This window comes from Hemiscyllium ocellatum, chromosome 14 (assembly GCF_020745735.1).
Source record: "Hemiscyllium ocellatum isolate sHemOce1 chromosome 14, sHemOce1.pat.X.cur, whole genome shotgun sequence".
In the NCBI taxonomy this organism is placed as follows: domain Eukaryota; kingdom Metazoa; phylum Chordata; class Chondrichthyes; order Orectolobiformes; family Hemiscylliidae; genus Hemiscyllium; species Hemiscyllium ocellatum.
Genome location: NC_083414.1, coordinates 71,262,696 through 71,277,981, shown reverse-complemented (window position 1 = coordinate 71,277,981; position 15,286 = coordinate 71,262,696). Strand labels below are relative to the sequence as shown.

Below are 15,286 nucleotides of genomic sequence, written 5' to 3'. Positions count from 1 at the left end.
GTCAGGCAGCTCTCATATGCTGAAAGGATTTTTGTTAGGTATCTTGGGTTATGGATCAAATTGGGTAAACTGAGTTGAGATATGGATCAGCAGATGGGTTGGGCTTACTTCAGTTCCTCTATTCCCAACTACAGAATGTGGGGTATGGAGATTGGGAAAGGTAGGATGGTTCACAATGTTTAACTGCATTGTATTGTATAGTATAGTATCCACAAGGTTTAGTAATCAGTATTTGTCACAACCTCAGAGACTGTGTCTGATATCACTTTTTTTTGTTGATGCAGGTTTTGTGAATGACAAACTCCTCAGCAACTACCTCCACCGTGCTTTTCCCAGCTCTGAGAACACACAGTTGTCTGCTTCGTCCAGGTAACCATGTTTATTAATGTGCATCTATCTCCTGTTACAGAACATAGATTTCATGTGCTCGGGACTTGAGCGATTCTGCGTGGTGTTGGAGTGTAGGTCAAGAATTCCAAATCCTTGCATGCCAGCATGGAAAGTACGCTCGATCTGAGTTTACCCTGTTGGAGCTACAAAGTGTTTGGCCATTCAAAAATAGCACATCTGTGATTTTTGGCAGTGGTGCATGAAGAAGACAATAGGACGGGAGGTATGAGTAATGGGAGCTGACAGGACCCAGTCAGTTGGTCAGAGAAAGTCGGAGCTGTTTTTGGCCTGCTGGTCAGTCATTTTAAGTCAGTGGGTTATTCAGGAATAGATGAAGAAGCACCATGCAGCTAAAGTGTTGCCATTAGCTGTCTCACTGCAGTTGGGGATCAGATAAGACTGCAGCTGGGTTACTGGGCCTTGGGGGAAGCCCTGAGAAATGATCAATTAGCTGGAGTTGAAAGGAAGCTATCTGGTAGAGAGCTAGCAGTTGGGCAAAGAGAGGCTTATGAACAGCAGCAGCTTTATGAAGCTATAAGTTAGGTAAAAAGCTGCAGTTATGCTGGTAATTTGACACTTGTGAGCAGTCTCAAGAATCCTGGGAACCCTGTCTTGGAAGAAGCGATTCAACTACCAGCATATGAGCAGTCGTTAAGGCATTCCAAGTCAGAGCAGGTTTGAGGAGGTTCAGAGGGCTAGATCTTTGAAGGTGAAGATTTGAAAGAGGCAAAGTTCCAATGACCCATAGTTTCACAAACTCTGGGTTACTGACTATGTGGGGTTAGTTATGACACTGGTTGTTCATATTCTCAAAGACATCAGCAGAAGTGACATCGATGGAAGCTGGCTGCATGGCACAACTGGGTGAAACCAGATAAAAGAGAACACAAGCATTTGTAGAAAGGTCAAAAGTGAGATAAAGTAGTGAAGGAACGTAAAGACCACGTTAACCAAATGATTCATTGTGAGACTGACTTAGAGGGAATGGCACTGTCTCTGCTAATAAGTCTGAACAAATCCTTTCCCTGCCAGTTGCTCTTGCATGATCGAAATCCACAGTGCGCCACACTTCAATCCAAGACTAATTAGTAAAATTAAGACCATTAATCAATCTCAATGCCTGAAACTGACTAATCTCAGCTGAGGCTAACTTTGATTTATAATTGGTGGCCGAGTGAGCATCGTCTCAATAGGTTGGAGCACCGATCTCAGTATGTAGGTTGTTTGGATATTTATGTCATTGCCACTGACTTTGAAGTGGTCTTTTTTGATTTGAAGGATCAGGTTTTTGATGCAGGGAAGATCAGGTAGTACCCAAGCATGAGCTATGATTGGTTTGCTATGATCCTGATCATATGGAGGATACAGCTGGCTATGTTTTACTGGTGGCTGGTTCTGCCTGCCATTGTTGGGAACTGATTTGCTTCTGCTTTGATTGGCTACCTGGAAATTGACGCTACTTCTGGAAGCATCCCAACTATTTTGAGAGGATTGGCAACCTTGTTGCTGACAAATCCATGGGATTTGTCTTAACTACGGGCAGCACGGTGGCACAGTGGTTAGCACTGCTGCCTCACAATGCCAGAGACCTGGGTTCAATTCCCACCTCAGGTAACTGTCTGTGTGGAGTTTGCACATTCTCCCCGTGTCTGCATGGGTTTCCTCCGGGTGCTGCGGTTTCCTCCCACTGTCCAAAAATGTGCAGGTCCGGTGAATTGGCCATGCTAAATTGCCCGTAGTGTTAGGTGAAGGAGTAAATGTACGGGAATGGGTCTGGGAGGGTTGCTGTTCGGATGGTCAGTGTGGACTTGTTGGGCTGAAGGGCCTGTTTCCACACTGTCAGTAATCTAATCTAATCTAAATCAAATGCTATCTGATGTGTTCTTTGAGGCGAGTTGTTGAGCCATATTTACCTCCTATTAATGCTGGATGTTAAAGTATAAATTGTGTTCGTATCGTGTATTATATTGCTTTTCCAGTTTTGTGCAGTAATGTTTAATGTGACGTTGTTGACTCCCTCACTGAACTGGTAAGTTTGTTCACAGTTGTTTCGTTACCATTCTAGGCAACATCATCAGTGTGCCTCCAGTGAAAAGTGTTGGTGTTCTGTCCCGCTTAGTATTTATGTGTCAGGGTCTGCTGGGGTTGGTGGTATCACTTCTGGCTTTGTTGCTGGTTCTATTTTTAGTGGTTGGTATTTAGGGTCCAACTCCACGTTTGTTAATAGAGCTCTGGTTTGAGTGTCAGGCTTCCAGGAATTTTCGTGCATGTCTCTGTTTGTCTTGTTCTAGGATGGATACATTGTCCAAGTCGAATTAGTATCCTTCATTGTCTGTGTGTAATGATACAAGTGATAACTAGTCCTTTCTCTTGGTGGCTAGGTGGCTAATTTCCTTCCTGTTTGCCCTATGTAGTGCTTTGGGCAATCTTTACATGGTATTTTGTATATAATGTTTTGGTTCTATTGGTTGTGGGTAGGAATCCTTTACACTTGTTAGTAGCTGTTGTAGTGTGTTTGTTGGTTTATGAGCTACCATGATACCTAGAGGTTGGAGTAGTCTGGTGGTCATTTCTGGTACGTCCTTAATATATGGCAGTGTGGCCAGTGTGTCTGGACTTGTTATGTCTTTCTGTTGTGTGGTTGGACTATGCTTTTTGGGTAATGTTTGTTTTTTGAGATGACTTTAACAAACTGGTAGAGTTAGACCCCATATACCAACCACTAAGAAACAAAACAGTAAGTTATACCACCCACCTCAACAAACCGGGACACACACATAGTAAGCAAGACAACACTAACACTTGATCGGAGGCGCACTGATGATTAGATTAGACTTACAGTGTGGAAACAGGCCCTTCGGCCCAACAAGTCCACACCGACCCGCCGAAGCGCAACTCACCCATACCCCTACATTTATCCCTTACCTAACACTACGGGCAATTTAGCTTGGCCAATTCACCTGACCCGCACATCTTTGGACTGTGGGAGGAAACTGGAGCACCCAGAGGAAACCCACGCAGACACGGGGAGAATGTGCAAACTCCACACAGTCAGTCGCCTGAGTCGGGAATTGAACCCGGATGATGTTACCTAGAATGGTGACAAAACGTCTGCAAACAAACTTGCCAGCTCAGTGAGCAAGTCGACAATCATATCCACAACCTGAGCTACAAATCTTCTTGAACACTTTGGAAGTTTAACATGTTTGTTCAAAATTTTATTCTTTTAATAAATCCATGGGAATTCAAACTTTGCCTACTTTATTCAAAGTAGATTATTGGTTCCTGTCTGGATTGTAACATATGATTGTTAGGGATCCTAACAGAAGTTACTGATGGTTGAAGGGAGTGTAAAATGTCCTCTGAGCTGGCAATTATGCTCCACCATATTCTATTTTTACTATTGGGATCAGGATAGCTGATCAAAGTGTAAATTCTAGAGTGCTGTTGGTCTTTAAAATGAAAACTTAGTGCATTCATGCTAGTCATCATAGGTATTTAGGCATAAAATTGTGCACTGATAAGAATGTTTCTTTAGTACACCAGATTTCTGGCACATTTTTTCTGTGAAACTAATAAAACAGTGAAACAATTAACTAAGATAAGCTGGACTGGTAATGACAATGCAAAAATACAGCCAAGTCTTAGATGTTCAAAGCCAAATTATATGGTGTATTAACTGGCCACCTTGTCTCTGGACTGGAGATGGGGACAATTGGTCAGGGTTCTTGTGCATGTTTACATAGAACATTACAGTGTAGTACAGGCCCTTCGCCCCATGATGTTGCGTCGACCTGTGGAACCAACCTGAAGCCTAACTATCCTACACTATTCTATTTTCATCCATATGTTTATCCAGTGACCACTTAAATGCCCTTTAAAGTTGACAAGTCTACTACTGTTGCAGGCAGGGCATTCCATACTCCTACTACTCTGAGTAACGAAACTACCTCTGACATCTGTCTTATATCTATCATCCCACAATTTAAAGCGATGTCACCTGGTGCTAGCCATAACCATCCGAGGAAAAATGCTCTCACTGTCCACCCTATCTAACCCTCTGATTATCTTGTATGTCTTGATTAAGTCACCTCTCAACTTCCTTCTCTTTAACAAAACAGCCTCAAGTCCCTCGGCCTTTCTTCATAAGACCTTCCCTCTATACCAGGCAACATCCTAGTAAATCTTCTTTGCACCCTTTCCAAAGCTTCCACATTCTTCCTATAATGAAGTGACCAGAACTGTGCGCAATATTCCCAAGTACAGCCACACCAGAGTTTTGTACAGCTGCAGCATGACCTCGTGGCTCCAAAACTCAATCACCCTACCAATAAAAGCTGACAATCTGTATGTCCTCCCAACATCCCTATTGACTTGGGTGGCAACTTTGAGGGAATCTATGTACATGGACACCCAGATCTCTCTGCTCATCTACATTACCAAAAATCTTACCATTCGCCCAGTACTCTGCATTTCTGTTGCAACTTCCAAACTGACCTTGCAAGAAAGTGTACTTATGGATAGCAGGTGAAAACACAAATAGCTTTGTTTACTTGCACATGAAGTATCGTCACTTGAACAACATGCAGGCAAGTATGTTGAACTGTGAACTGTGTACACCTGTGAACTGTAGCCAGCAAAAGGATGTGATTTTAATGAGTTCAGCCAGCTGCACCTCATAGAATATGAGTTCCCTGATTGGCATTGTTCATTTGGTCCAGTCAGGGAGCCCTAGCTGACAGATAAACAGTGGTGTGTCAGAGATTCTGACACTCCGGGTGCTAACTTTGGGTGCCAGAGTCAAAAACTTTCCATGTGTAAATAAAGGGTGTGTTGATGATGGGATACTGACCTCTGTGGAGGTGTTTCAGTGGTGAATGGCGTAAAGCACGTCCCTGAAGAAACTTACTCACAACAGTTGCTTTTGAGTTGGGGTTAGCATTTCTGGCATCATGCTATTATTTGGGAAGTTTGACTCGTTCCCTGCCGCTGAAGTTTGGGCATTGAATGCAGATAAAATGCGTTGTTTTTCATCTGTCCGGAAAGGAAAGGGTAGTTTCCTTGACAGCTGTGGATCTGCAGCCTTTTTTGTTATTTGGAGCCTATTCTCTGAGGCACAGGACACTCAAACTTCTCGAGTTGACAAATTTAGTTAAGGAATATTGCTACCTCAAGCTTCCTTTAATTCTGAGATGCTATCATTTTTATTTGGCGATTTGGGAGCCAAGGTAATCTGTGTCAGGAGTTTTGACTAGGTGAAGATGACTGGCAGAGGCATGTGACTTTGGTTTATCCCTCAGAGTTGCTTTGAGACCAGCTGATGTGTGGGGTTAATGATGTAACCATGCCAAAACACCCCAGGAAGCTCTCTAAAATGAAGAACCACCCTATGTCCTTGGAGTCAGAGAAGGAGGACCTCACGAATATAAGTTCCCTGGTTGGAGCTGTTAACCTGGACCAATCAGGGAGCCCTGGTTGACAGATAAAAATGGTGAGTGTCTGATTCTGACACTCTAGGAGCTGACTCTGAGAAGGCTGTGCCAGATTCACAGATTTTCCATGTATAAAGGGTGGCTTGGTGATGGCATAGTGGTCTCTATGGAGTTAGTTCAGAAGAGAGTGCAAACACAGGCTCTCTCCAGGGAATAAAAATTAATTACGGCCTAAGTAGAGGTAGACAGATTACAGGTCAGCATGGCGAAGAACCCTGATTTCAAGTAGCTTGGAGCATTTGGTTTGAGCATGTCATCAGTGTGGCATGAAACAAATGTGAAGCCAACATGCCCTGAATCTACTCTAATGTTATTGTGCAAGCAACCTGTTCCTTTATGTATGCTATGAAAAGCACTGGGTGACAGAATGTACAAGATTTGATTACTCATTGTAGTTGAGCATTTTGTGATTTCCTCAGCTTAATTGTACGTCCATGTGTGTTTGTCTGGAAGCTTGGAGAGTGCTGGATGAAAGGCAAGGTATAATAGCAAGTCCCAAACAATCGCCTTTATCTCTCTATATATCTCTATGTAGCTCCCTCTGAACATTGCATGATATAACAGGTACTAATAATAGCCTGACAGTGCAACTGGATGACACAGCTCAGTTTACAGTTCTGGTAGTGCAGACTTGTTCCAGAAAGATCATGTTTTCATTCCTTCGCTTATTTTAACTGCAGTCAAATTGAAGTTGACCTTTAACAGAGGCTGAAATGTGATTCTAGATGGTAACTAAAAATCAAGAGATAAGCTAAACAAATAAATGTGTTCAATAGATGACATTTTGGTATTGTTTGCAGTTAGAGTTGACTAAGAAATCTTCTGTAATGCCTACATGCAAAAACAACATCAGTACCATTCAGTTGCTTTTCTTTTCTGTTCTCCAGTGAGTTATTTTCTCTTTTTGTTTTCTCTTATTTTCTTTGGGTCTTGTCTCTGTTTTTATCTCTGACAGTGCTTGCTGACATATGGCTTTTCATCAGGCAAACCTTTGCTTTCTAAAGCTTTCACCTTTTCAAATTCATCCATAGCCTTGCCTCTTTTTCACCTTTCTTTACCTTTACAACCCTCTGAGATCTCTGCACTTCTTCAAGCATGGTTTCTAGCACCTCCCAACTTTTAATTTGCAGCATTAATTGTCTGGGCCTAGAAACTTTAGAATTCTAGCACATCTCTTCCCCACATCTAACTTGTTTTACCCTTTAAAGGTGCTCCTTTGATGCAGCTCTGCTAATGTTTGAATTTCAGTATGGCCGATAACACTTACTAAACACTGATTTATTATGGTACTATATTTTCATTGCCTCCGAAGGGGAGAGGGTGGGGGCTTCTGTCGTTTGCCAAATGTTCTCCTCCCTTTCAGAAACCCAGGAGCAGTGAGGTGAAAACTGGCAGACATGTACTAGGTTGCAGGTGCATGCTGGCACTGTGGGGACCATCTGAGAGAGATTGCAATATCGTACAGAGGACGTAGATGACCTGGGAATATTGGACACAACATAAGCTTCAGAGAAAGTGAGGATATAGAGTTTAGAATTAGTTATAGGAGGAAATAAGAAACTGGAAGTTGGGTATTCTAGTGTTAGATTAGGGCTGGGACCACAGCCTGCACAGTATGGACTCAGTGGTTGAAAAATGTGCTGGAAAAACACAGCAGGCCAGGCAGCATCCGAGGAGCAGGAGAATCGACGTTTCAGGCATAAGCCCTTCAGGGTAGTGGAGTTGTTTGGTGCGTGTCCCTCGGACATGTTCCCTGAAATACTCCGCGAGTTGGCGAGGTCTCCAGCATCTGCAGTCCTCACTTTCTCCTAGTTGGACTCAGTGGTGTCCACTGAAAGCAGTGAGAGAGTGTGTGGGGCAGTGTTGTCTGGAGGAGGACGTGTGCTATTTAAATCAATCTATCAGTCGGTATAAAATATAAATTTGGAAAGCTATGCACCGGAGTTAGTTCTTGGGCTACCTATTTTAATTCATTTTATGCGCTGGAAAAAGGACCGTGGGTCAGGCAGCATCTGAGGAGCAGGAGAATTCACATTTTGGGTATAAACTGTTCATCAGGAATGGAAGGAGAGGCTGCAAGATGAGAGAGTGAAATAAGGAGAGAGTGGGGATAGGGCTGGGGTGGGAGGTAGTTGGGAAGGTAATAGGCTGATGCAGGTTGGGGGTGTTTATGATAGGTCAGTGGAGAGGGTGAAACGGATAGGTGGGAAGGAAGATGGACAGGTCAAGAAGACAATGCAGAGTTGAATGGTTGGATCTGGGATGAGGTGGGGGCAGAGGATATTTGGAAACTAGTGAAGTCACATTGATGCCATGTGGTTGAAGGGTTTCAAGGTGGAAGATGAGGCATTCTTCCTCCAGTTGTGGGATGGCTTGGATTTTGCAGTGGAGGAGGCCCAGGACTTGCATGTTCTTGGTGGAGTGGGCAGAGAAGGAATTGACATGGTCAGCCACAAGGTAGTGGAGTTGTTTGGTGTGTGTCCCCCAGACATGTTCCCTGAAACACTCCACGAGTTGGCGTTCCATCTCCCCATTTGATGCATGTGATCTACCACATTCAAACCCCACCTGCATCCATCTATCGCCTTCCCAGCTACCTCCCACCCCAGCTCCACCACCACTCTCTCCTATTTGCCTCTCAGCCCCCTCTCCTACATTCCTGATGAAGGGTTTATAGCCAAAATGTCGACTCTCCTGCTCCTCGGACAGTAATGACTATCATGTCAACAACAAAATTTAGTTTTGTGGGATTTGATTGATTTGCACTTTATGGTCATTGGTTATTTGTGCATATCAGATTTGAGCAGACCAGACATAGTAATGAATTAGTGTGTTCAAGTGTGAATTTCAAATGAAAGAGCTTAGTAACTGGCAGTCAGTGTAAGCATTGGGATTTCTTCCCGGCCCTTTTCTTCCCATTATTCCATTGAACAGCTTCTAAACCCCTGTCCCTCATCCCATTTTATCCTATTGATAAAAGATTCCAGCTTTACAACTAGCCTTGAACGTTTGTGTCTGTTTTGTCATGTTTTTCAGAGGGATTATGGCTTAGCACCATAAATATGTAGCATTAAATAATGACTGATGTTCCCTATTCCACTGCTGTTTAATTTTGCTGTGTACATCACATTATGTCTTTCACTGGGTAATGATTGTCCTCCTTTAGTAGTATAATTGAGCTGTACTTAAATAGGTGCAGAGTAACCAGTGATTATATCCACTAGATTCTGTATGTCCGAATGCTACATTGTAGAATTGGATATACAGCATGAACAGACCTTTCGGTCCAACTTGTCTTTGTGGATCAGATATCCTAAACAAATCTGGTCCCATTTGCCAGCACTTGCCCATATCACTCTAAACCCTTTCTATTCATATACTCATCCAGATGCCTTTTTAAATGTTGTAATTGTACCAGCGTCCACCACTTCCTCTGGCAGCTTATTCCATACATGCACCATCCTCTGCATGTAAAAGTTGCTCCTTTTTCCCCCTATAAATCTTTTCCCTCTGACCTTAAACCTATGCTGTCTACTTTTGGACTTTTTTTTTCTCCCACCCCCTATTCTCTCTCTGATTACCCTTTTTTCCTTTAAATGTATTTGTAGAATCCCTTTGGGATTCTTCTTAATCCTATTTGCCAAAGCTATCTTATGTCCTCTTTTTTTTTCCCCCCTCCTGATTTCCCTCAAGTATATTCCTACTGCATTTATACTCCTTTTAGTTGATCTCTGATGTCTATACCTGACATATGCTTCCTTCTTATTCTTAACCAATTTTTCTTGTCATCCAGCATTCCCTACACCAATCAGAAACCCTTCACCCTAATGGGAACATACTGTCTCTGGACTCTTGTTATTTCATTTTTGAAGGCTTCTCATTTTCCAGCTGTCCCTTGACTTACAAACATCCACCCCCAACCAACTTTTGAAAGTTTTTGTGTAATGCCATCAAAAATTGGCCTTCATCCAATTTAGAACTTTAACTTTTAGTTCTGTCGATCCTTTTCCATCATTATTTAAAACTAATAGAATATTGGTCACTGGCCCCAAAGTGCACACTCACTGACACTTCTTCAGTCACCTGTCTTGTCTTATTTTCCATGTGTAGCTAAGTTTTGCAGCTTCTGTAGTAGGTAGATCCACAGACTGCATAAGAAAATATTTTTGTACACACTTAATAAATTCCTCTCCACCCAAGCCCTTAACACTATGACAGTCCCAGTCTATGTTTGTGAAGTTAAAATCCCTTACCATAACCACCCTTTTATTCTTATAGATAACTGAGATTTCCTTACAAATTTGTTTTTCAATTTCCTGCTGACTATTGAGGGGGGGTGGGGTCTGTAGTACAATCCCAATCAGGTGATCATCCCTTTCTTCTTTCTCAGTTCCACCTAAATAATATTCCTGGACATGTTCCCAGGAAAATCCTCCCTAAGTATAGCCGTAATGTTATCCCTCATCAGAAATGTCACTCCCCCTCCTCTCTTGCCCCCACTTTCTTTCCTTCCTATTACATTTATACCCTGGAACATTAAGCTGCCAGTCCTGTCCATCTGTGAGCCACATCTCTGTAATTGCTATGATATCCCAGTCCCATGTTCCCAACCAACCCCTGAGTTCATCTGTCTTTCCTGTTAGGCCTCTTGCGTTGAAGTAAATGTAGTTTAATTTATCTCATTCTCTGCTTTGATCCCTGCCTGCCCTTACTGTTTAACTCTCTCAGACTGATCTCTTTCCTTGCTATGTCCGTGGGTTGTTTATTTTGCTGTCCATTTTGAAAGCTCTTCTGTCTACCAATGGCCTGGCTCCTTTCCTCTGGGCTGTTGTACTATTCTAAGAGCCTGTCAATTTGTTGTGAACCAACAAATAATTCACCATCTGAGCTTGCCCAATCCTGCCCCAGTCCGAAGCCCCATTCTTTCCTACTGCCGGGCCACTGAGTTATTTATCATTTTTCTCGCAGCCCAGAATGTAATCAGATGCTAGTACATGAGAAAGGGTAACTGAATTAGTGAGGAGAGATAATGTGCTTTAACATAATCAGTTATGTATCAGGCTTAAGTAAGGGGAAATGTGCACTTTTGTGGCAATAATTATGTTGTAAATTTGTTTCAGGAAGCCGCTGAACTTTCAGAACCTGAGTGAACATTTAGATCGTCTACTCTCTGAGGGATTGGACAATGAAGCAGAAGACAAAGGTAGAATATATAAGATTGGAATGTAAAATAGGGCTATAATGCCAGGTTGCTTTGTGGGAAGGGGTAATAAAATTTTGTGATCCAGAGTCCTATATGTATTTATATATGGCCAAGAATGGCATTTGTGCTTAATGCTAACATTTTGTGAGCCGAGTTATGTATCAACATGCTTCTGTTTAGGGTCTTGTTCTCATCTTGCTCGACCCGTCTATAGCTTTTCACATGGTTGACCATGCTGATTTTCATTAGGCATTATAGAATCGTAGAATCCCTACATTGTGGAAACAGGCCCTTTTGACCCAGCAAGTTCACACCGACCTTCCAAAGAGTATCCCACCCAGACCCATTCGTCTATTACTCTACATTTTCCCCTGACTAATGCACCCAAACCTACACACCCATGAACACTATGGGGAATCTAGTATGGTGAATTCACCAACCTGCACATCTTTGGGTTGTGGGAAGAAACTGGAGCACCTGGAGGAAACCCAGGCAGACATGGGAAGAATATGCAAATTCCACACAGGCAATTATCTGAGACTGGATTCGAATCCGGGTCCCTGGCACTGTGAGGCGGCAGTACTAACCACTGTGCCACCATCCTATTGGCCTATCTCTATTGCCCTCAGATGTTTCTTCAAATAACTCCTAGTGGTATCCTGTCACCAAGTCAACCTTTATTTAGACAGAAACCATCCTTGACTATAGTACAGCCTTGGACAGAGTCAGTATCTCTGACACTCACCCCTTCTCTGTCAGCCAGGCCTCCCTGATTGGACTGGATTAATAGCCCCAGTCAGGGGACTCACATTCTTTGAGGTCCAGATAACTATAGTTCTCTTCCTGTCTATTCAGTCATAGCCAAAGAATTCCTGCAGTGTCTTCTCCTGTACCTGCAGCATTAGCACTGATATCCCTCCAAGCTGCAGTCTTTGTCCCTCTCTATTCCTCACCTCCCTGCTGGTCTGCAGCATCATACCTTAAAAACATGAGGTTCCACATATATGATCTTGACACCCAGCTCTGCCCAATCACTCACTGTCTCGATTTCTTCTTTGCCACTTGTTTGTCAGACTTCTTGTCTGACATCCATTACTGAATTTTCGGGAATTATCTCCAGTTAGGTATCAGAAAATTAAAGCTATTGCTACAAGCTCTGATTTTTAGCCTCTGACTCCACATTTCTCCTGACCCATTATTTGAGACTCACGCTGACTGTTTGAAATATTTGTCATATTTATTTTGAATGGAAAGTCAGCCCCACATCCAGTCCATTGCCAAGCCAAGCACCATTGTAACATTGCTTGCCTCTGCTTCCCCTGCCTCCGGCTAACTGGTGATGAAAGTGTCGTCCTTGCCTTTGCAACTGCTTCAGTTATCTCCTGACTAGCTTCCCACCCTGCATCATTTTCAACTTAAAGAAAACTCTGGCTCTTCTATTCCAAGTCTCACAAAGTCTGACCGGCTAGCATTCTTGTACATGCTGATCTATTTTGGCATCAGGTCCAAAAATGTCTTGGTTTGGTGGTGTTGTCCCAATTTGTCTCTAATCCCCTTCTGCGATCTCTCTGCACCTCTTGTTCTAACTGTGGGATGTCACTCATGATTGCTTAGTATCTAGCTGTACTTGCAATTCTTTCCAAGAGGCATTTGAAGCCCAGATGCAGCAAAATCTGGAAATGTTAGTGGGAGGCTAATAATTATACTGTAAGGTGATGTTAGTGCCATGACTGTGCCAGTCAATGACCTTCTCCAATAAGTGAGAATCTAACCACCTCTCCTGGCTGTTTTGTGGCAAATGGCTCAATTCCTACAATTTAAGTTTGGACTGTGGTAGTATATTTGCCTTGATGTGTGTTGCTGTAGTGACACTCAAGAAGCTTGATGAAATTTAGAATTAAGCAGCCCACCTATCTATTGGCTTAAAATTCACTCTTGCTGCAATTGGCATAGCACGGCTATACTGTGCATTGTCTGCAGGATGCAGTGGCTTTTTTTTTGGCAGCTTCTCCTTAATCAACAATATTCTGTCACCTTGAAAGGCAAGAATAGCAGACACATGGGAAAACCAGCACCTCCATGTTGCACATCATTCTGACTTAGACATATATTTGGTTATTCGGTCAGAACCCTGGAACCCTCTACCTAACAATAGTGGGGCAGCCTGCTCTATAGCTGAAGATCACTGGTTGAAGAAGAAAGCCCAGAACCTCTTTTGAGGGTAACTAGGAATATGCAATGAATGCTGGCTCTCCTTGTACGTTCCAAATTTTGAAACTGAAATGTTTTAAAGTTTATAGCTGAAAAAAATATAGAGAAGAGGCTATACAATAAACGTGGCTGAATTCCAATGTCATTTTGATGGCACATTAAGACCCCTGAGCCAACATTTTCAGTCTCTGTCACAAATTCTGCTCTCTTGCAATTGATTTCATTCCCTTTCCCCAGCCACAATTTCAGACTTGGCCACCTACTTGCAGACGTTGGTGTCCTGTGTGACTTCAAAATGAGCCATTGGATTTTAACACAGAGATTGTCTGTTTCTACCTTGAAACATCATCGACCTTCTCCCCAACATCAGCCATTAAAATCTTGAATTGTTGGAAATCACAATTCGTGCTTTTGTAATCACCAGACCTGACTGTTGCAGTGTGCTCCTGGCTGACATTCCATGCCTTTGTAATTGTTGCCTGTGTCTTAACTAACATCAGGTTCTGTTCATTCACCATTCCTGTGGTTGATGGCTCCTGATAGTTGCATTTGAAATGTTGAATTTTTATTGTGGCCTCCCTTTCATTGAATCTATTTCATCCTCCGGGCCCTACAAATGCCCTACTCTGCCTGATTTTAGCCTGTGGTATATCCATCACTCTTTGTACCACCATATGATAGCCATGATGTCTTGCCTGGATTTATTCTCTAGAATTCACTCTTAATCTGCTCTTCCTGTTTAATTTCCCCCTAAAACTCCCATCTTTGAGCAAACTTTTAATCATAATTTCTCATGTGGCTAAATGTCTTTTTTTTTCATATGAAATACATGACAATTTCATATGACAATTTTAGATCACATTAGATTACTTAGTGTGGAAATAGGCCCTTCGGCCCAACAAGTCCACACCGACCCTCCAAAGAACAACCCACCCAGACCCATTCCCCTAACACCACTGACACCACTAGCATGGCCAATTCACCTAATCTGCACATTTTTTTTCAGACTGTGGGAGCATGGGGAGAATGTGTAAACTCCACACAGACAGTTGCCTAAGGCGGGAATTGAACCCGTGTCTCTGGCGCTGTGAGGCAGCAGTGCTAACCACTGCGCCACCGTGCCGCCCACTGTCCTTTCTCATTGAAGACAAAAGCAGTTTTTTTTTTGAAAGATTGCTATTGGCTAATCTAATTAGGATGACTGTGAGAGACAGTCCTAATTTCTGCAAACAGCAACGAATGCTTTATATTTATTTGTGACCAGTCAGATATGTGCTGAGAGCACATTTTTATAATGAAAAGCTGAAGAATGTGGGAACATAGCAATGCAGGATTCAGGAGTAGGAGTGGCCAGGTGCCTGGCACTAAGCCTCGCTCTGTGGCTCAGAAGGGAAAGGGTAGAATAGGAGAACAATAGTGATGGGAGGTTCAAACGTGAGAGGAAGAGACAGGAGATTCTCTGGTCGCATGCGAGACTCCCTGATGGTGAGTTGCCTCCTGGGTGCCGGGGTCAGGAATGTCTATGATCGCGTTGACAGGATTTTTAAGGGGGAAGGAGAGCAGGCAGAAGCTGTGGTACACACTTGTACCAATGACATAGGTAGGGAAAGGGAAGAAGACCTGAAAAGAGGATATAGGGAGTTAGCTTGGAAGCTAGAAGGCAGGACGAGCAGAGTTGTAATCTCAGGATTGCTACCGGTGCCATGTGCTAGTGAGGCTAGGAATAGAGAGCAAGTGCAGAAGAACACATGGCTGTTGGGCTGGCATAGGAGGAAGGACTTTAGATATGTGGGTCATTGGGATACCTTCTGGGGAAGGTGGAAGCTGTACAAGAAGGATGGATTGCACTTGAACTGAAAGGACACCAATATCCTGGGTGGGAGGTTTGCGAGAGCTCTTTAGGAGGGTCTAAACTAGTTTGGCATGGGGGTGGAACCTGAGCTGCAGATCAGGTGATGGACTAGGTAGTGAACAGCCAGATACAGTGTGC

At 43.1% G+C, this 15,286-nt stretch overlaps 1 protein-coding gene across 1 annotated transcript in view; it reads left to right on the top strand.

Annotated features, from left to right (window-relative positions):
* Positions 1-15,286, top strand: part of LOC132822416 (E3 ubiquitin-protein ligase RNF123) — a 379,484-nt gene that overhangs the window by 9,652 nt on the left and 354,546 nt on the right. Inside the window, exons 3-4 of the mRNA XM_060835785.1 lie at positions 285-369; positions 11,003-11,085. Coding sequence (XP_060691768.1) covers positions 285-369; positions 11,003-11,085 — 168 coding nt within the window. The remainder of the gene's footprint in view (positions 1-284; positions 370-11,002; positions 11,086-15,286) is intronic.